At 43.0% G+C, this 22,309-nt stretch overlaps 1 protein-coding gene across 2 annotated transcripts in view; it reads right to left on the reverse strand.

Moving 5' to 3' along the window:
- The window catches only part of LOC124013177 (protein FAM91A1), a 106,639-nt gene that overhangs the window by 63,761 nt on the left and 20,569 nt on the right, over nucleotides 1–22,309 (reverse strand). For both annotated transcript variants that reach the window (XM_046327401.1, XM_046327400.1), the window contains exons 5-13: nucleotides 21,350–21,440; nucleotides 19,649–19,711; nucleotides 17,749–17,855; nucleotides 17,499–17,537; nucleotides 12,546–12,658; nucleotides 5,199–5,308; nucleotides 3,355–3,473; nucleotides 1,776–1,862; nucleotides 910–1,039 (exon numbers count right to left, since the gene is read on the reverse strand). In XM_046327401.1, coding sequence (XP_046183357.1) covers nucleotides 910–1,039; nucleotides 1,776–1,862; nucleotides 3,355–3,473; nucleotides 5,199–5,308; nucleotides 12,546–12,658; nucleotides 17,499–17,537; nucleotides 17,749–17,855; nucleotides 19,649–19,711; nucleotides 21,350–21,440 — 859 coding nt within the window. The remainder of the gene's footprint in view (nucleotides 1–909; nucleotides 1,040–1,775; nucleotides 1,863–3,354; nucleotides 3,474–5,198; nucleotides 5,309–12,545; nucleotides 12,659–17,498; nucleotides 17,538–17,748; nucleotides 17,856–19,648; nucleotides 19,712–21,349; nucleotides 21,441–22,309) is intronic.

The raw sequence follows: 22,309 nt of genomic DNA on the forward strand, positions 1-22,309 counted from the left end.
TCATTTGGGTCTTATACTCTCAGTTCAGTTCAAGTATTTAATTTACACAGAGACCAAAATAGAAACCGTCACAATAACTGAATGTGAAAAAACTTGACTTGATGAAAGCACACCCAAACCCTTAAAACACAAAGCACCCAAACCCTTAAAACACAAAGCACCCAAACCCTTAAAACACAAAGCACCCAAACCCTTAAAACACAAAGCACCCAAACCCTTAAAACACAAAGCACCCAAACCCTTAAAACACAAAGCACCCAAACCCCTAAAACACAAAGCACCCAAACCCCTAAAACACAAAGCTTAAAACACAAAGCACCCAAACCCTTAAACACAAACAAACCCCTAAAACACAAAGCACCCAAACCCTTAAAACACAAAGCACCCAAACACAAACCCTTAAAACACAAAGCACCCAAACCCTTAAAACACAAAGCACCCTTAAAAACAAAGCACCCTAAAACACAAAGCACCCAAACCCAAAACCCCCTAAAACACAAAGCACCCAAACCCCTAAAACACAAAGCACCCAAACCCCTAAAACACAAAGCACCCAAACCCCTAAAACACAAAGCACCCAAACCCCTAAAACCAAAACAACACTTAGACAGGATGTTAAAGCTACTAACTACTTACAGACAGGATGATAAAGCTACTAACTACTTACATACAGGATGTTAAAGCTACTAACTACTTACATGTTAACGCTACTAACTACTTACAGACAGGATGTTAAAGCTACTAACTACTTACAGACAGGATGTTAACGCTACTAATTACTTGCACACTGAATATAAATATCTCACAACTTTTAACTACAACTTTCATTTTTAATTCCAACTACTTTTAATAATAAGAGTTATTTCTTCCTAACTAAAGGAAGAGGCTGTAAGTTGTGTTGTTAGTTACCGTTGTTAGGCAGGTCAGGGCCCTGGTCGGTGGTTAGTTCCTTGTTGTAGCGGAGAAACAGGATGGTGTTCCTGAGGGTCAGAGCATGGTCAAAATACCTCTGGGCCTCGCCCTCCGCCGTGCTCTCTACCTGACGGAGGAGAGAGAGAGAGGGGTTAGTAACATGGTCAAAATACCTCTGGGCCTCGCCCTCTGCTGTTCTCTACCTGAGGGAGGGAGAGAGAGAGAGGGGTTAGTAACATGGTCAAAAGACCTCTGGGCCTCGCCCTCCGCCCTCCGTGCTCTCTACCTGACGGAGGAGAGAGAGAGAGGGTTAGTAACATGGTCAAAATACCTCTGGGCCTCGCCCTCCGAGCTCTCTACCTGACGGAGGGAGACAGAGGGAGTAACATGGTCAAAATACCTCAGGAGCCCTCTGAGACAGAGGGAGGGAGAGAGAGAGACAGAGGAGAGAGACAGAGAGAGAGAGAGGGAGACAGAGGGAGACAGAGGGAGACAGAGAGAGACAGAGAGAGACAGAGAGAGACAGAGAGAGACAGAGAGAGACAGAGAGACAGACAGACAGATGTTAGTACCTGTGCTCTCTTCCTGATTGACATCAAGACAACTCTCAACAACAACCCTGTCAAAAGATGGTGTGTGTGCATGCCTGTGTATGCGTTCCTGTGAGTGTGTTGTGTGTGCATGCCTGTGTATGCTTTCCTGTGTATGCGTTCCTGTGTATGCGTTCCTGTGTATGCGTTCCTGTGTATGCGTTCCTGTGAGTGTGTTGTGTATTTGAGGCGACCATATTACATTGTCTCCCGCTTTACAGCCCTCTGTTAGTTCACATAAAGCCTATTAAGACACACAGACACACAGCTTACTTTATCCAGCTCCATCAGAAAGCTGTCCAGGGTCTCGTCTGACAGCTTCCCCACCTCAAACATGGTGACCGCATGGCTCTTCAGGTTCTGAGGGGGAGAGCACAGACATGGTTTAGGACCCTCAAACTCAACTCTGGACCTTGAAGCCAGTCCCACTGCTATGTTTTCATCATTCCCCTCTAATCAGGGCCTGGTTTAGACCTGGGACACCGGGTGGGTGATTCCCCTCTAATCAGGGACTGATTTAGACCTGGGACACCAGGTGGGTGATTCCCCCTAATCAGGGACTGGACTGGGACACCAGGTGGGTGATTCCCCTCTAATCAGGGACCTGGGACACCAGGTGGGTGATTCCCCTCTAATCAGGGACTGATTTAGACCTGGGACAACAGGTGGGTGATTCCCCTCTAATCAGGGACTGATTTAGACCTGGGACACCAGGTGGGTGATTCCCCTCTAATCAGGGACTGATTTAGACCTGGGACACAAGGTGGTTGATGGGGAATGGGGACTAATTTAGAGGATAGAGGTGCTCCAGTCCCCCGGTAGGGGATGAATACCCCTCTGTAGGGGAAAGAGGGGCTCCAGTCCCCTAGTAGGGGATGAATACCCCTCTGTAGGGGATGAATATCCCTCTGTAGGGGATGAATACCCCTCTGTAGGGGATGAATAACCCTCTGTAGGGGATAGAGGGGCTCCAGTCCCCTAGTAGGGGATGAATACCCCTCTGTAGGGGAAAGAGGGGCTCCAGTCCCCTAGTAGGGGATGAATACCCCTCTGTAGGGGATAGAGGGGCTCCAGTCCCCTAGTAGGGGATGAATACCCCTCTGTAGGGGAAAGAGGGGCTCCAGTCCCCTAGTAGGGGATGAATACCCCTCTGTAGGGGAAAGAGGGGCTCCAGTCCCCTAGTAGGGGATGAATAACCCTCTGTAGGGGATGAATACCCCTCTGTAGGGGATGAATACCCCTCTGTAGGGGATAGAGGGGCTCCAGTCCCCTGGTAGGGTATGAATACCCCTAATACTACTACATCTAACACTACTACATCTAACACTACATGAACGAGAGTAACAAGGCTCTACGTATTTTACTGGTTTGTGACCCAATTACTCTGTTGTTAGGAAGGATCAGAATCAGCCCTGTGGGGGGATATGTGCCTTAGTTAGACCTGAACATTGCATACAACGTCAGATTGGATTTCATCGCTGATCTGGAGAATGTCTGGCTGGATATCTGCTTTCCCAAAACCAAAACCGATTTGTTGGGGGTGTGTTACACGCCGCCCAATCAGAATGCATTCTATGAAGGTCTTGAAATTGTGTTGTCAAACTGTAATGATTCTCTGGTGAAGGAAATCATTTTGTTAGGAGATTTCAATACTGATGTAAGAGTCAAGTAATAGTCTATGAAATCAGTGATCACTTTTAAACATTTTGCAGAAAGAAGATTTTGAAAGATATATTGAAGTCACAGAACTGTTAGAATCAGAGGACTCACTGGAGAATAATAATAAAAAATCATGAGGAAGGTGGTGAGGGTTAGGGGTTAGGGGTCAGGGTTCAGAGGTTAGGGGACGTACCGGAGAGAGGTTCCCCATCATGAGGAAGGCGGTGAGGGTGGAGTCAAACAGGAAGGCGATCCTCTTGGTGGGTGGGGCAGCAGGACCAGGGTTACTCAGGCTGCTCACACTGGTGTTGTCTAACACACAGAGAGAGAACAACTCATAATCCCATGATGCTGTGGATTGGAATGTATTGTTTTGCAAGACAACAACCTTAATACAGCACAGGCTACAGCACAGGCTACAGCACAGGCTACAGCCGCCCTATGTAGGGGGATGCTACTCTGGGGGGATGCTACTCTGGGGGGATGCTACTCTGGGGGGATGCTACTCGGGGGGATGCGACTCTGGGGGGATACGACTCTGGGGGATACTACTCTGGGGGGATACTACTCTGGGGGGATACTACTCTGGGGGGGATACTACTCTGGGGGGGATACTACTCTGGGGGGATGCGACTCTGGGGGGATACGACTCTGGGGGGATACGACTCTGGGGGATACTACTCTGGGGGGATACTACTCTGGGGGATACTACACTAGGGGGATGCTACTCTGGGGGATGCTACTCTGGGGATACTACACTGGGGGGGGGATGCTACGCTGGGGGGATACTACTCTGGGGGGGGGGTCCTACTCTGGGGGGGGATACTACTCTGGGGGTACTACTCTGGGGTGATACTACTCTGGGGGTCCTACTCTGGGGGGATACTACTCTGGGGGATACTACTCTGGGGGGGTCCTACTCTGGGGGATACTATTCTGGGGGATACTACTCTGGGGGATACTACTCTGGGGGGATACTACTCTGGGGGATACTACTCTGGGGGATGCTACTCTGGGGGGATGCTACTCTGGGGGGTACTACTCTGGGGGATACTACTCGGGAGGATACTACTCTGGGAGGATACTACTAGAGGGGGAAACTAGAGGGGGATACTACTCTGGGGGGATACTACTCTGAGGGGGACTACTCTGGGGGATACTAGAGGGGGATACTAGATGGGGGACTACTCTGGGGGGATACTAGAGGGGGACAACTCTGGGGGGATACTAGAGGGGGGGGGGATACTACTCTGGGGGGATACGACTCTGGGGGATACTACTCTGGGGGGATGCTACTAGGGGGGATACTACTCTGGGGGGATACTACTCTGGGGGGGATACTAGAGGGGGGATACCACTGTGGGGGGGATACTACTCTGGGGGATACTACTCTGGGGGATACTAGGGGGGGATACTAGAGGGGGAATACTACTGTGGGGGATACTAGGGGGATACTACTCTGGGGGATCCTACTCTGGGGGATACTACTCTGGGGGATCCTACTCTGGGGGGATCCTACTCTGGGGGGATCCTAGGGGGAATACTAGAGGGGGATCTAGGGGGGATACTACTCTGGGGGATACTAGAGGGGGCTACTAGAGGGGGGATACTAGAGGGGGAATACTACTCTGGGGGGATACTAGTGGGGGATCCTACTCTGGGGGATACTAGAGGGGGATACTAGAGGGGGATACTACTCTGGGGGAATACTAGAGGGGGAATACTAGAGGGGGATACTAGAGGGGGGGGAATACTACTCTGGGGGGATACTAGAGGGGGATACAAGAGGGGGATACTAGAGGGGGGATAGTAGAGGGGGGATACTACCCTGGGGGGATACTAGAGGGGGATACTAGAGGGGGGGGGATACTAGAGGGGGATACTACTCTGGGGGATACTAGAGGGGGGATACTAGAGGGGGATACTAGAGGGGGGGATACTAGAAGGGGGGACTACAACACAAAGGTTATTTTGGGCAGCCTGGGCCAAAGCCAGGGCTTGTGGTGAGCTTTGGGTGGTAACAGTGGAGACTCTCACCTTGGTCCTCCAGGCTGGTGGTGTCTGTGTCTGTAGCCGCAGATCCAGCCTCCATCACAGGACTCCCCTGTTCCCACGACAGCAGCATCTGTTTGGGATCCACTGTGCTCCTGGGACAGGGGGTGGTAAACCCCACACATACATTACACTGGGGCTGTGTGTGTGTGTGTGTGTGTGTGTGTGTGTGTGTGTGTGTGTGTGTGTGTGTGTGTGTGTGTGTGTAGTGTGGGTGTGATTTATTAACGTGCTTCACAGTACTGTAATCTGGTTTTGTATTGTGTCGTGCTTCACAGTACTGTAATCTGGTTTTGTATTGTGTCGTGCTTCACAGTCCTGTAATCTGGTTTTGTATTGTGTCGTGCTTCACAGTACTGTAATCTGGTTTTGTATTGTGTCGTGCTTCACAGTACTGTAATCTGGTTTTGTATTGTGTCGTGCTTCACAGTCCTGTAATCTGGTTTTGTATTGTGTCGTGCTTCACAGTCCTGTAATCTGGTTTTGTATTGTGTCGTGCTTCACAGTCCTGTAATCTGGTTTTGTATTGTGTCGTGCTTCACAGTCCTGTAATCTGGTTTTGTAATCTGACAGTCCTGTAATCTGGTTTTGTATTGTGTCGTGCTTCACAGTCCTGTAATCTGGTTTTGTATTGTGTCGTGCTTCACAGTCCTGTAATCTGGTTTTGTATTGTGTCGTGCTTCATTTCCCCGTTGGTTTGGAGTTGCTTCCCTTCACTCAGTCAACTTCAGTACAACATACAATGGGCAGAAGTGCTCTCCAGACTTCGGTTCAACGACCTACAATCACGCCCCGACAAGGCAGATTAAATCCACGCCTCGCTGGAAGCCCCGCCTTCCACAGGTGATAACCCAGCTAGTACATAACGTTCTGAGAACCATATGTTTCTTAGAGCTTGGTGAAAGCGTGGCATGCAACCTTCCCACAACATTCTGGGAATGGTTCAGGATACCCAGCTACTACATAACGTTCTGAGAACCATATGTTTCTTAGAGCTTGGTAGAGCGTGGCATACAACGTTCTGGGAATGGTTCAGGATACCCAGCTAGTACATAACGTTCTGAGAACCATATGTTTCTTAGAGCATGGTGAGAGCGTGGCATGCAACCTTCCCATAACGTTCTGGGAATGGTTCAGGATACCCAGCTAGTACATAACGTTCTGAGAACCATATGTTTCTTAGAGCTTGGTGAGAGCGTGGCATGCAACCTTCCCGCAACGTTCTGGGAATGGTTCAGAATACCCAGCTAGTACATAACGTTCTGAGAACCATATGTTTCTTAGAGCTTGGTGAGAGCGTGGCATGCAACCTTCCCGCAACGTTCTGGGAATGGTTCAGAATACCCAGCTAGCACTTAACGTTCTGAGAACCATGCTTCTTAGGTGGGAATTTCAGTGCTTTAGCATGTTTTCTACAGGTCTCCTCGTGGTTCTATTTAAAGTCATGTTCTCAGAACATTAAGAAAACGTTCCATAAAAAATAACGTTTCAAAGAACGTTATAACAATGTTATTTAAAAACATACGCTGAGTATAAAAAACATTAACACTTGCTCTTTACATGACATAGAATGACCAGGAGAAAGCTATGATCCCTTATTGGTGTCACCTGTTAAAACCACTTCAATCAGTGTAGATGAAGGGGAGGAGACAGGTTAAAGATGGAGGGGAGGAGACAGGTTAAAGATGGAGGGGAGGAGACAGGTTAAAGATGGAGGGGAGGAGACAGGTTAAAGATGGAGGGGAGGAGACAGGTTAAAGATGGAGGGGAGGAGACAGGTTAAAGATGGAGGGGAGGAGACAGGTTGAAGATGGAGGGAGGAGACAGGTTAAAGATGGAGGGGAGGAGACAGGTTAAAGATGGAGGGGAGGAGACAGGTTAAAGATGGAGGGGAGGAGACAGGTTAAAGATGGAGGGGAGGAGACAGGTTAAAGATGGAGGGGAGGAGACAGGTTAAAGATGGAGGGGAGGAGACAGGTTAAAGATGGAGGGGAGGAGACAGGTTAAAGATGGAGGGGAGGAGACAGGTTAAAGATGGAGGGGAGGAGACAGGTTAAAGATGGAGGGGAGGAGACAGGTTAAAGATGGAGGGGAGGAGACAGGTTAAAGAAGTTTCTACATTTCTATTGACTACTCAGATACCCAAAAATGTAATCAAACTATAATATTTATTACGGAAATAAGTATGTTCAATAGGAAACCGATATTAGCAGGTGCGTCTTGTCTTCATCGCATGCCCAAACACAAATTTCCAAGAGTGTGTCCTACTAAAACTCATATTTCTTATTCGTTTTGGAAGGTACAAGCCTGAAACCATGACCATAGACTGCTGACACCCTGTGGAAGCCATAGGAATTGCATCCTGGGAGCTAGAATTCATTATGCCCCTATTATTTTCATTGGAAGAGCATTGGCTCTCCAAAAAAATATAATTCTGGGTTTTCTTTGGATGTTTTTTCTTTGCATGTAGTGTAGTGATATAGTAGTATAGTGATATAGTAGTATAGCGATATAGTAGTATAGTAGTATAGTGATATAGTAGTATAGTAGTATAGTGATATAGTAGTATAGTGATATAGTAGTATAGTGATATAGTAGTGTGGTGATATAGTAGTATAGTGATATAGTAGTGTGGTGATATAGTAGTATAGTGATATAGTAGTGTGGTGATATAGTAGTATAGTATAGTGATATAGTAGTATAGTGATATAGTATGATATAGTAGTATAGTGATATAGTAGTATGGTGATATAGTAGTATAGTGATATAGTAGTATGGTGATATAGTAGTATAGTGATATAGTAGTATAGTGATATAGTAGTATAGTAGTATAGTGATATAGTAGTATAGTGATATAGTAGTATAGTGATATAGTAGTATAGTAGTATAGTGATATAGTAGTATAGTGATATAGTAGTATAGTAGTGCAGTGATATAGTAGTATAGTGATATAGTAGTATAGTGATATAGTAGTATAGTGATATAGTAGTGTGGTGATATAGTAGTATAGTGATATAGTAGTGTGGTGATATAGTAGTATAGTGATATAGTAGTGTGGTGATATAGTAGTATAGTGATATAGTAGTATAGTGATATAGTAGTATAGTAGTGCAGTATAGTGATATAGTAGTGTATAGTGATATAGTAGTATAGTGATATAGTAGTGTGGTGATATAGTAGTATAGTGATATAGTAGTATAGTGATATAGTAGAGTAGTGATATAGTAGAGTAGTGATATAGTAGTATAGTGATATAGTAGTATAGTAGTGCAGTGATATAGTAGTATAGTGATATAGTAGTATAGTAGTGCAGTGATATAGTAGTATAGTGATATAGTAGTATAGTGATATAGTAGTATAGTGATATAGTAGTGTGGTGATATAGTAGTGTGGTGATATAGTAGTGTAGTGATATAGTAGTGTGGTGATATAGTAGTATAGTAGTATAGTGATATAGTAGTATAGTGATATAGTAGTATAGTAGTATAGTGATATAGTAGTATAGTGATATAGTAGTGTGGTGATATAGTAGTGTGGTGATATAGTAGTATAGTGATATAGTAGTATAGTGATATAGTGATATAGTAGTATAGTGATATAGTAGTATAGTGATATAGTAGTATAGTGATATAGCAGTATGGTGATATAGCAGTATAGTGATATAGTAGTATAGTGATATAGTAGTATAGTGATATAGTAGTATAGTGATATAGTAGTGCAGTGATATAGTAGTATAGTAGTATAGTGGTATAGTGATATAGTATAGTGATATAGTAGTATAGTGATATAGTAGTATAGTGATATAGTAGTATAGTGATATAGTAGTATAGTGATATAGTGGTACAGTGATATAGTAGTATAGTATAGTGATATAGTAGTATAGTGATATAGTAGTATAGTAGTGCAGTGATATAGTAGTATAGTAGTATAGTGATATAGTAGTATAGTGATATAGTAGTATAGTAGTATAGTGATATAGTAGTATAGTAGTATAGTGATATAGTAGTGTGGTGATATAGTAGTATGCACACATGACTGAGTAGTAGCGTCTGTGGTGATATAGTATATAGTATGATATAGTAGTATAGAGAGAGATATAGTAGTATAGTAGTATAGTGATATAGTAGTATAGTGAGTGATATAGTAGTATAGTGATATAGTAGTGTGGTGATATAGTAGTATAGTGATATAGTAGTGTGGTGATATAGTAGTATAGTGATATAGTGATATAGTAGTATAGTGATATAGTAGTATAGTGATATAGTAGTATGGTGATATAGTAGTATAGTGATATAGTAGTATAGTGATATAGTATAGTGATATAGTAGTATAGTGATATAGTAGTATAGTGATATAGTAGTATGGTGATATAGTAGTATAGTGATATAGTAGTGATATAGTAGTATAGTGATATAGTAGTATAGTGATATAGTAGTATAGTGATATAGTAGTATAGTGATATAGTAGTATAGTGATATAGTAGTATAGTAGTATAGTGATATAGTAGTATAGTGATATAGTAGTATAGTGATATAGTGATATAGTAGTATAGTGAGTATAGTGATATAGTATAGTATATAGTAGTATAGTGATATAATAGTATAGTAGTATATAGTAGTATAGTGATATAGTAGTATAGTGATATAGTAGTATAGTGATATAGTAGTATAGTAGTGCAGTGATATAGTAGTATAGTGATATAGTAGTGTGGTGATATAGTAGTATAGTGATATAGTAGTGTGGTGATATAGTAGTATAGTGATATAGTAGTGTGGTGATATAGTAGTATAGTGATATAGTAGTATGGTGATATAGTATAGTAGTATAGTGATATAGTAGTATAGTGATATAGTAGTATAGTGATATAGTAGTATAGTGATATAGTAGTGTGGTGATATAGTAGTATAGTGATATAGTAGTATAGTGATATAGTAGTATAGTGATATAGTAGTAGTAGTATAGTGATATAGTAGTATAGTGATATAGTAGTATAGTGATATAGTAGTATAGTGATATAGTAGTATAGTGATATAGTAGTATAGTGATATAGTAGTATAGTGATATAGTAGTATAGTGATATATAGTATAGTGATATAGTAGTATAGTAGTATAGTGATATAGTAGTATAGTAGTATAGTGATATAGTAGTATAGTAGTATAGTGATATAGTAGTATAGTGATATAGTAGTATAGTAGTGCAGTGATATAGTAGTATAGTGATATAGTAGTATAGTTATATAGTAGTATAGTGATATAGTAGTATAGTGATATAGTAGTATAGTGATATAGTAGTATAGTGATATAGTAGTATAGTGATATAGTAGTAGTAGTGATATAGTGAGTATAGTGATATAGTAGTATAGTATATAGTGATATAGTAGTATAGTGATATAGTAGTATAGTAGTGCAGTGATATAGTAGTATAGTAGTATAGTGATATAGTAGTATAGTGATATAGTAGTATATTAGTATAGTGATATAGTAGTGTGGTGATATAGTAGTATAGTGAGAGAGTAGTGTGGTGATGTAGTAGTATAGTGAGAGAGTAGTGTGGTGATATAGTAGTGTGGTGATGTAGTAGTATAGTGAGAGAGTATTGTGGTGATGTAGTAGTATAGTAGTATAGTGACATAGTAGTATAGTGATATAGTAGCATACTGATATAGTAGTATAGTGATATAGCAGTATAGTAGTATAGTAGTATAGTAGTATAGCGATATAGTAGTATAGTAGTATAGTGATATAGTAGTATAGTAGTGCAGTGATATAGTAGTATAGTAGTATAGTGATATAGTAGTATAGTAGTATAGTGATATAATAGTATAGTAGTATAGTGATATAGTAGTATAGTAGTAGAGTGATCTAGTAGTGTGGTGATATAGTAGTATAGTAGTGCAGTGATATAGTAGTATAGTGATATAGTAGTGTGGTGATATAGTAGTATAGTGATATAGTAGTATGGTGATATAGTAGTATAGTGATATAGTAGTGTGGTGATATAGTAGTATAGTGATATAGTAGTGTGGTGATATAGTAGTATAGTGATATAGTAGTGTGGTGATATAGTAGTATAGTGATATAGTAGTATAGTAGTGCTGTGATATAGTAGTATAGTGATATAGTAGTATAGTGATATAGTAGTGTGGTGATATAGTAGTATAGTGATATAGTAGTATGGTGATATAGTAGTATAGTGATATAGTAGTGTGGTGATATAGTAGTATAGTGATATAGTAGTAAAGTGATATAGTAGTATAGTGATATAGTAGTATAGTGATATAGTAGTATAGTGATATAGTAGTATAGTGATATAGTAGTATAGTGATATAGTAGTGTGGTGATATAGTAGTATAGTGATATAGTAGTATAGTAGTATAGTGATATAGTAGTATAGTGATATAGTAGTATAGTGATATAGTAGTATAGTGATATAGTAGTGTGGTGATGTAGTAGTATAGTGATATAGTAGTATAGTAGTGCAGTGATATAGTAGTATAGTGATATAGTAGTGTGGTGATATAGTAGTATGGTGATATAGTAGTATAGGGATATAGTAGTATAGTGATATAGTAGTATAGTAGTGCAGTGATATAGTAGTATAGTGATATAGTAGTGTGGTGATATAGTAGTATAGTGATATAGTAGTGTGGTGATATAGTAGTATAGTAGTGCAGTGATATAGTAGCATAGTGATATAGTAGTGCGGTGATATAGTAGTATAGTGATAGAGTAGTGTGGTGATATAGTAGTATAGTGATATATTAGTGAGGTGATATAGTAGTATAGTAGTATAGTGATATAGTAGTATAGTGATATAGTAGTATAGTAGTGCAGTGATGTAGTAGTATAGTGATATAGTAGTATAGTAGTATAGTGATATAGTAGTGCGGTGATATAGTAGTATAGTGATATAGTAGTGTGGTGATATAGTAGTATAGTGATATAGTAGTATAGTGATATATTAGTGAGGTGATATAGTAGTATAGTGATATAGTAGTATAGTCGTATAGTGATATAGTAGTATAGTGATATAGTAGTATAGTGATATAGTAGTGTAGTGATATAGTAGTATAGTGATATAGTAGTGTGGTGATATAGTAGTATAGTGATATATTAGTGTGGTGATATAGTAGTATAGTGATATAGTAGTATAGTGATATAGTAGTATAGTGATATAGTAGTATGGTGATATAATGATATAGTAATAATAGTGATATAGTAGTGTGGTTATATAGTGTTGTAGTAGTATAGTAGTGCAGTGATATAGTAGTCTGGTGATGTAGTAGTATAGTGATATAGTAGTGTGGTGATATAGTGGTATTGAAGACCTACTTCAGTCTGTTGACAGAGGGGGCAGTCTTCCATGTGGGGTGGAGCTGCTCTGAGCTGAAAGAGCTTCCTTTCTTCAGGGCAAAACCCAGGCGACAGTACATAGACACAGCATTCTGAGACAGGGAGGGGAGAGGGGAAAGAGAGTGTGGGTGAGAGAGGACATAACATGCTGCTTCTGGCTGTGCACTCTTTTCCTAATCAATGGTATGCCATGAGGGTCAAACAGAACGTTGTCAGCCAAGTTAGAATCCATTGGCTGCTGATTTGTTCTGCTCCTCCGACTGACCTCTCAATGTAAAGACAATCTCTTGGTCGGTCAGACCACCTTCACACCAATAAATCATTATCAATCACTGCGGCAATTTATTGTGAATCACCCTGCATCATTATGGTCACACAGAAAATAATAAAAGCTGTGGAAAAAGTTTCCTGCAGCTAACAACTAAAAGTTCATTGCTGTAGGAAGTTCTCATTGACATCAAAATGTCTGTTTTTGAGACAGAGATATTGAGGGAGAGATATAATGAGGGAGAGAGAGAGATATTAAGGGAGAGAGAGATATTGAGAGAGAGAGAGAGAGAGAAAGAGAGATATTGAGAGAGAGAGAAAGAGAGATATTGAGAGAGAGAGAGAGAGAGAGAGAGAGAGAGATATTAAGGGAGAGAGAGATATTGAGGGAGAGAGAGAAAGAGAGATATTGAGAGAGAGAGAGAGAAAGAGAGATAGAGAGAGAGAGAGAGAGAGAGAGAGAGAGAGAGAGAGAGAGAGAGAGAGAGAGAGATATTGAGGGATAGAGAGAGATATTGAGGGATAGAGAGAGAGATATTGAGGGAGAGATATTGAGGGAGAGATATTGAGGGAGAGATATTGAAGGAGAGATATAATGAAGGATAGAGAGAGAGATATTGAGGGAGAGATATAATAAGGGAGAGAGAGAAAATGGCAGCCCTAGGAAATTAGGCCAGCCTTGGTGACGACTGAAGCACTAATTCAACTCCAGACAGTTCGCCGTCTGTCTGTGGCTGTGCCATGGGATGCAGTCAACTGATCTTACAGTGTGTGTGTGTGTGTGTGTGTGTGTGTGTGTGTGTGTGTGTGTGTGTGTGTGTGTGTGTGTGTGTGTGTGTGTATGTGTATATATAATAACACATCCTAGATCTGAATGAATGAAATATTCTTATTAAATACTTTTTTCTTTACATAGTTGAATGTGCTGACAACAAAATCACACAAAACTTATCAATGGAAATCAAATTTATCAACCCATGGAGGTCTGGATTTGGAGTCACACTCCAAATTAAAGTGGAAAACCACACTACAGGCTGATCCAACTTTGATGTGATACTGCTGCTCTTTAATTATTTGTTACTTTTAGTTCTTTTTTTTTTTACTTAACATGTATATATTTTTTAACTGCGTTGTTGGTTAAGGGCTTGTCAGTCAGCATTTCACTGTGAGGTCTAATACACCTGTTGTATTCAGCATTTCACTGTGAGGTCTTCTACACCTGTTGTATTCAGCATTTCACTGTGAGGTCTTCTACACCTGTTGTATTCAGCATTTCACTGTAAGGTCTACTACACCTGTTGTATTCAGCATTTCACTATAAGGTCTACTACACCTGTTGTATACAGCATTTCACTGTGAGGTCTACTACACCTGTTGTATACCTCCTGTCTCAGCCTCCAGTATTTATGCTGCAGTAGTTTATGTTTCGGGGGGCTAGGGTCAGTTTGTTTATCTGGAGTACTTCTCCTGTCCTATTCAGGTGTCCTGTGTGAATCTAAGTGTGCGTTCTCTAATTCTCTCCTTCTCTCTTTCTTTCTCTCTCTCGGAGGACCTGAGCCCTAGGACCATGCCCCAGGACTACCTGACATGATGACTCCTTGCTGTCCCCAGTCCACCTGGCCATGCTGCTGCTCCAGTTTCAACTGGCCTGGGCCCTAGGACCATGTCCCAGGACTACCTGACATGATGACTCCTTGCTGTCCCCAGTCCACCTGGCCATGCTGCTGCTCCAGTTTCAACTGTTCTGCCTTACTATTATTCAACCATGCTGGTCATTTATGAACATTTGAACATCTTGGCCACGTTCTGTTATAATCTCCACCCGGCACAGCCAGAAGAGGACTGGCCACCCCACATATGCCCTCTCTAATTCTCTCTTTCTTTCTCTCTCTCGGAGGACCTGAGCCCTAGGACCGTGCCCCAGGACTACCTGACATGATGGCTCCTTGCTGTCCCCAGTCCACCTGACTGTGCTGCTGCTCCAGTTTCAACTGTTCTGCCTTATTATTATTTGACCATGCTGGTCATTTATGAACATTTGAACATCTTGGTCATGTTCTGTTATAATCTCTACCCGGCACAGCCAGAAGAGGACTGGCCACCCCACATAGCCCGGTTCCTCTCTAGGTTTCTTCCTAGGTTTTGGCCTTTCTAGGGAGTTTTTCCTAGCCACCGTGCTTTTACACCTGCATTGTTTGCTGTTTGGGGTTTTAGGCTGGGTTTCTGTACAGCACTTTGAGATATCAGCTGATGTACGAAGGGCTATATAAATACATTTGATTTGATTTGATTTGTATTCAGCATTTCACTGTAAGGTCTACTACACCTGTTGTATTCAGCATTTCACTGTAAGGTCTACTACACCTGTTGTATTCAGCATTTCACTGTAAGGTCTACTACACCTGTTGTATTCAGCATTTCACTGTGAGGTCTACTACACCTGTTGTATTCAGCATTTCACTGTAAGGTCTACTACACCTGTTGTATTCAGCATTTCACTGTGAGGTCTACTACACCTGTTGTATTCAGCATTTCACTGTATGTGTTTTTATTATTAGAAGTAGCTGCTCGTGTCTATTTTAATATCAAGGAATATGTCACTGTCTCTGGTCATAGGAACAACATGAATTTGAGAAGCGACTCGAGTTTTGCCATCAGGTGGAAGACTGTGTCCCCTCTCTCTGGTCAGACTCAGCAGAGGAAAGTAAGGAGAGAGCAGGTGGAAGACTGTGTCCCCTCTCGGGCCTCTTTCCAGAACTCCAACTTTATGACTTGAAGATCACTGATTTGACCTCGCTTTTTTCCGAGTTCCCAGCTGTCGTGAAATCCATGATTTCATGGCATATAGCCAATATGATGTGATAATGTATTAGACCAGACATATAGCCAATATGATGTGATAATGTATTAGACCAGACATATAGCCAATATGATGTGATAATGTATTAGACCAGACATATAGCCAATAGGATGTGATAATGTATTAGACCAGACATATAGCCAATAGGATGTGATAATGTATTAGACCAGACATATAGCCAATATGATGTGATAATGTATTAGACCAGACATATAGCCAATATGATGTGATAATGTATTAGACCAGACATATAGCCAATATGATGTGATAATGTATTAGACCAGACATATAGCCAATAGGATGTGATAATGTATTAGACCAGACATATAGCCAATAGGATGTGATAATAGGATGTGATAATGTATTAGACCAGACATATAGCCAATATGCTGTGATAATGTATTAGACCAGACATATAGCCAATATGCTGTGATAATGTATTAGACCAGACATATAGCCAATATGCTGTGATAATGTATTAGACCAGACATATAGCCAATAGGATGTGATAATGTATTAGACCAGACATATAGCCAATAGGATGTGATAATGTATTAGACCAGACATATAGAGGATGTGATAATGTATTAGACCAGACATATAGCCAATATGATGTGATAATGTATTAGACCAGACATATAGCCAATATGATGTGATAATGTATTAGACCAGACATATAGCCAATATGATGTGATAATGTATTAGACCAGACATATAGCCAATAGGATGTGATAATGTATTAGACCAGACATATAGCCAATAGGATGTGATAATGTATTAGACCAGACATATAGCCAATAGGATGTGATAATGTATTAGACCAGACATATAGCCAATAGGATGTGATAATGTATTAGACCAGACATATAGCCAATATGCTGTGATAATGTATTAGACCAGACATATAGCCAATATGCTGTGATAATGTATTAGACCAGACATATAGCCAATAGGATGTGATAATGTATTAGACCAGACATATAGCCAATAGGATGTGATAATGTATTAGACCAGACATATAGCCAATAGGATGTGATAATGTATTAGACCAGACATATAGCCAATATGCTGTGATAATGTATTAGACCAGACATATAGCCAATAGGATGTGATAATGTATTAGACCAGACATATAGCCAATAGGATGTGATAATGTATTTGGGCAAGCATACATCCAATAGGATGTGATAATGTATTAGACCAGACATATAGCTAATAGGATGTGATAATGTATTAGACCAGACATATAGCCAATAGGATGTGATAATGTATTAGACCAGACATATAGCCAATAGGATGTGATAATGTATTAGACCAGACATATAGCCAATAGGATGTGATAATGTATTAGGGAAGGCATATGGTCAATATGCCGTGATAATATATTAGGGAAGGCATATAGTCAATATGCCGTGATAATGTATTAGGGAAGGCATATAGTCAATATGCCGTGATAATGTATTAGGGAAGGCATATAGTCAATATGCTGTGATAATATATTAGGGAAGGCATATAGTCAATATGCTGTGATAATATATTAGGGAAGGCATATAGTCAATATGCTGTGATAATATATTAGGGAAGGCATATAGTCAATATGCCGTGATAATGTATTAGGGCTACTACACAAACATCATTCTTACGAAACTGTTTTTATTCGGTTAATGTTATATATTTTTAAGTCATGTTTTAAAAGCGGTAGATCTCGGCTTGCTTCTTGACTGTCATCTTGAGTCATAAAAGGTTGTTGACCGCCGCCATGGACAATATAACAGTGTGTGATCCATATCGTCGTAGATACATACCTTCACCAGGCCCAAGTCAATCTCCAGAACATTAGCCAGCTGGAACAGAACAACCAGAGGATCAAATGGGACTGACATCACTTTCATAAAGTCAATAAGAAAACACACCAATAAACAACATGGTTAAATAATTATCCTTATATTTTATTAGTTTTATTTGAGCATCCTGAATGCTCCTACGGTATGAAATGGAATATGATCAAGACCTGGACGGTCTAACGAGGCTGAGACGTAATATTATTTCACCTACCTCTGACACATTAGTCTGCTCGTCGATGGACACAAATATTTTGTACAATAGGGTTTCAAAGTAGTCTCCCTGGACCCTGTTCATCACGAAGCCTTCCAGGGGGGGCACTGGGAAACACAGTAATGTATTCATTAATAGATCATATATAATATTAAATAATTACAAAGCCTTCCAGGGGGGGCACTGGGAAACACAGTAATGTATTCATTAATAGATCATATATAATATTAAATAATTAAATAATTACAAAGCCTTCCAGGGGGGGGGCAAGGAGAGAGATGAAGCACTACAAAAATACATAAAGGGTTGTCAATGGCAACCGACCGGCAAGTGAACAACCAACACTCAGCCCTCAGCCAGTTATAGATGGTAATGTTGTGGGGCCTCTTCACAGCCCTCACAGTTATAGATGGTAATGTCATGGGCCCTCTTCACAGCCCTCAGACAGATATAGATGGTAATGATGTTGTGGGGCCTCTTCACAGCCCTCAGCCAGTTATAGATGGTAATGATGTTGTGGGGCCTCTTCACAGCCCTCAGCCAGTTATAGATGGTAATGTTGTGGGGCCTCTTCACAGCCCTCAGCCAGTTTTAGATGGTAATGTTGTGTGGCCTCCTCACACACCCAATTTTTTCTCCTTGCCCTCCATTGTCTGATTTAGATCAAGGAGCTGCTGCCATTACCCATGATCCCCGCTGCCATTACCCATGAACCCCGTGACCATTACCCATGATCCCCATGACCATCACCCATGATCCCTGTGACCATTGCCCATGATCCCCGATGCCATTACCCATGATCCCCGATGCCATTACCCATGATCCCCGATGCCATTACCCATGACCATTACCCATGACCCCGCTGCCATTACCCATGATGCCCGCTGCCATTACCCATGATGCCCGCTGCCATTACCCATGACCCCGCTGCCATTACCCATGATGCCTGCTGCCATTACCCATGATCCCCGCTGCCATTACCCATGATCCCGCTGCCATTACCCACGATGCCCGCTGCCATTACCCACGATGCCCGCTGCCATTACCCACGATGCCCGCTGCCATTACCCACGATGCCTGCTGCCATTACCCATGATGCCTGCTGCCATTACCCATGATCCCCGCTGCCATTACCCATGATCCCGCTGCCATTACCCATGATCCCGCTGCCATTACCCATGATCCCCGCTGCCATTACCCATGATGCCTGCTGCCATTACCCATGATGCCTGCTGCCATTACCCATGATCCCCGCTGCCATTACCCATGATGCCTGCTGCCATTACCCATGATCCCCGCTGCCATTACCCATGACCCCGCTGCCATTACCCATGATGCCCGCTGCCATTACCCATGATCCCCGCTGCCATCACCCATGATCCCTGCTGACACACCGCACCAGACCATGAAGGACCCTCCACCTCCAAATCGATTCCGCTCCAGAGTACAGACCTCGGTGTAAAGCTCATTCCTTCGACGATAAATACGAATCCGACCAGCACCAGTGGTGAGACCCCGCTGCCATTACCCATGATCCCTGCTGCCATTATCATGATCCCAGCAATTTATTGCCCTGGCCACATCTGCAGTCCTCATGCCTCCTTGCAGCATGCCTAAGGCACGTTCACGCAGATGAGCATCTTTCTTTTGGTGTTTTTCAGAGTCAGTAGAAAGGCCTCTTTAGTGCCCTAAATTATCATAACTGTGACCTTAATTGCCTACAGTCTCTAAGCTGTTAGTGTCTTAATCGTTCCACCAGTGCAGGTTCATTGTTTATGGTTCATTGAACAAGCACTTTCTTTGTTGAGTTCCACAAAGACATGTAAGAGATATGCTATACCACAGCTTTCAGCCAATCACCATTAAGGGCTAGAACCACTCAGTTTATAATGTTGAGTACCTGACATGCAGCTGTCATCAGAGATGGGCACGTCTAGATAGATGTATCCCCTGTTGTACAGACCTGAAGGAGAGAAAAGTCATGATCAGATTAACATATTCATGTGAAAACGATGAAAAAGCGCTAACAAAGTATAAGCGCTAAGGAAGCATTTACAACGCATCACACCAGAATAAGTTCTGTTATGGCACAGCAGAATATGCACCTCTACCCAACATCTTTCCCAATATTCAATAAACATAGAACAGAGCATAGATGCCCCTACATATTGCCCATCTTCTCCAGGCTGCCATCTTACTGGTCACTCGACCACCCTCCCCAACACTCCGCCACCCACTCCGACACCCACACGCCGCCACCCACACTCCGCCACCCACCCCGACACTCCGCCACCCACCCCGACACTCCGCCACCCACACCGACACTCCGCCACCCACACCGACACTCCGCCACCCACACCGACACTCCGCCACCCACACCGCCACCCACACCGACACTCCGACACCCACCCCGACACTCCGACACCCACCCCGACATTCCGACACCCTTCCTGACACTCCGACACCCACTCCGACACTCACCCCGACAATCCGACACCCACCCTGACACTCCGACACCCACACCGACACCCACCCCGACACCCACACCGACACTCACACCGACACTCCGGCACCCACACTCCGACACTCACCCAACAATCCGACACCCACCCTGACACTCCGACACCCACTCCGACACCCACCCTGACACTCCGACACCCACACCGACACTCCGACACCCACACCGACACTCCGACACCCACACCGACACTCCGACACCCACACCGACACTCCGACACCCACACCGACACCCACACCGACACGCCGACACCCACACCGACACTCCGACACCCACACCGACACTCCGACACCCACACCGACACCCCGACACCCACACCGACACCCCGACACCCACACCGACACCCCGACACCCACACCGACACCCCGACACCCAAACCGACACTCTGCCATCCTAGAATTTATTCTAACATCTTTCACTACCATCCGAGCTGTCACTCTACCATCCGAGCTGTCACTCTACCATCCGAGCTGTCACTCTACCATCCGAGCTGTCACTCTACCCATCCGAGACTCTCTCCCCTCCCACCCGGGACTCTCTTCCCTCCTACCCGGGACTCTCTTCCCTCCTACCCGGGACTCTCTTCCCTCCTACCCGGGACTCTCTTCCCTCCTACCCGGGACTCTCTTCCCTCCTACCCGGGACTCTCTTCCCTCCTACCCGGGACTCTCTTCCCTCCTACCCGGGACTCTCTTCCCTCCTACCCGGGACTCTCTTCCCTCCTACCCGGGACTCTCTTCCCTCCTACCCGGGACTCTCTTCCCTCCTACCCGGGACTCTCTTCCCTCCTACCCGGTACTCTCTTCCCTCCTACCCGGTACTCTCTTCCCTCCTACCCGGTACTCTCTTCCCTCCTACCCGGTACTCTCTTCCCTCCTACCCGGTACTCTCTTCCCTCCTACCTGTTAACCTTCCACCAGAGCCACAATAGGCCGTAATGACAGGGAAGGCATCTCATCACACTAAACTGTTTTCCAACACCCTGATGGCGAGCGACTACCATTTATCCAGACCACTGGGCCATTTAGCAGTGAGCTGGGATGAACATACACAGAGACAGACACAAGAATAAATTCCACTCACTCAGCACCACATTGTACTCCATTGAACCGGCCAGTTGGGGTCCTGAATCTATCATCTTATCAATCGCCTTCCTCTCTGCCACCGAGCAGATCTAAAATCAGACAGGACAGAGGGAGGACACAGACAGACGTTAGCTGGGTGGAGGGGGAGAGAAAGAAGGAGAGGAGGAAAAAGGTGGTTGGAGAGGAGGAGGAGAGGAGGAAACAGGTAAAGAGGGGAAAACCACACTCTTCATCTACCAGAAGAGAAAGAAACACATCAAATGAACACAGCAACTTCAGGCTGGAGATCAGGCTAGCTAGCGAGCTTTATCTTTTTTTATGTTTGTAGTGTGGTATAACATTTAGACTTTTCTAGTGGGAACCTGCACAGAATCCAGATGACAAAGTCAATGTGTAACTCCTAGCTAGATAGGTAGAGTCCTGGGTCAGTACGCTAGTGTCCTGGGTCAGATGTAGATAGGTAGTGTCCTGGGTCAGATATAGATAGGTAGTGTCCTGGGTCAGATGTAGAAAGGTAGTGTCCTGGGTCAGATGTAGATAGGTAGTGTCCTGGGTCAGATGTAGATAGGTAGTGTCCTGGGTCAGATGTAGATAGGTAGTGTCCTGGGTCAGATGTAGATAGGTAGTGTCCTGGGTCAGTAAGCTAGTGTCCTGGGTCAGATGTAGATAGGTAGTGTCCTGGGTCAGATGTAGATAGGTAGTGTCCTGGGTCAGATGTAGATAGGTAGTGCCTAGTATCAGATGTAGATAGGTAGTTTCCTGGGTCAGATGTAGATAGGTAGTGCCTAGTATCAGATATAGATAGGTAGTGTCCTGGGTCAGATGTAGATAGGTAGTGTCCTGTATCAGATATAGATAGGTAGTGTCCTGGGTCAGATGTAGATAGGTAGTGTCCTGGGTCAGATATAGATAGGTAGTGCCTAGTATCAGATATAGATAGGTAGTGTCCTGGGTCAGA

Source organism: Oncorhynchus gorbuscha, linkage group LG24 (genome assembly GCF_021184085.1).
Source record: "Oncorhynchus gorbuscha isolate QuinsamMale2020 ecotype Even-year linkage group LG24, OgorEven_v1.0, whole genome shotgun sequence".
Taxonomy (NCBI): Eukaryota; Metazoa; Chordata; class Actinopteri; order Salmoniformes; family Salmonidae; genus Oncorhynchus; species Oncorhynchus gorbuscha.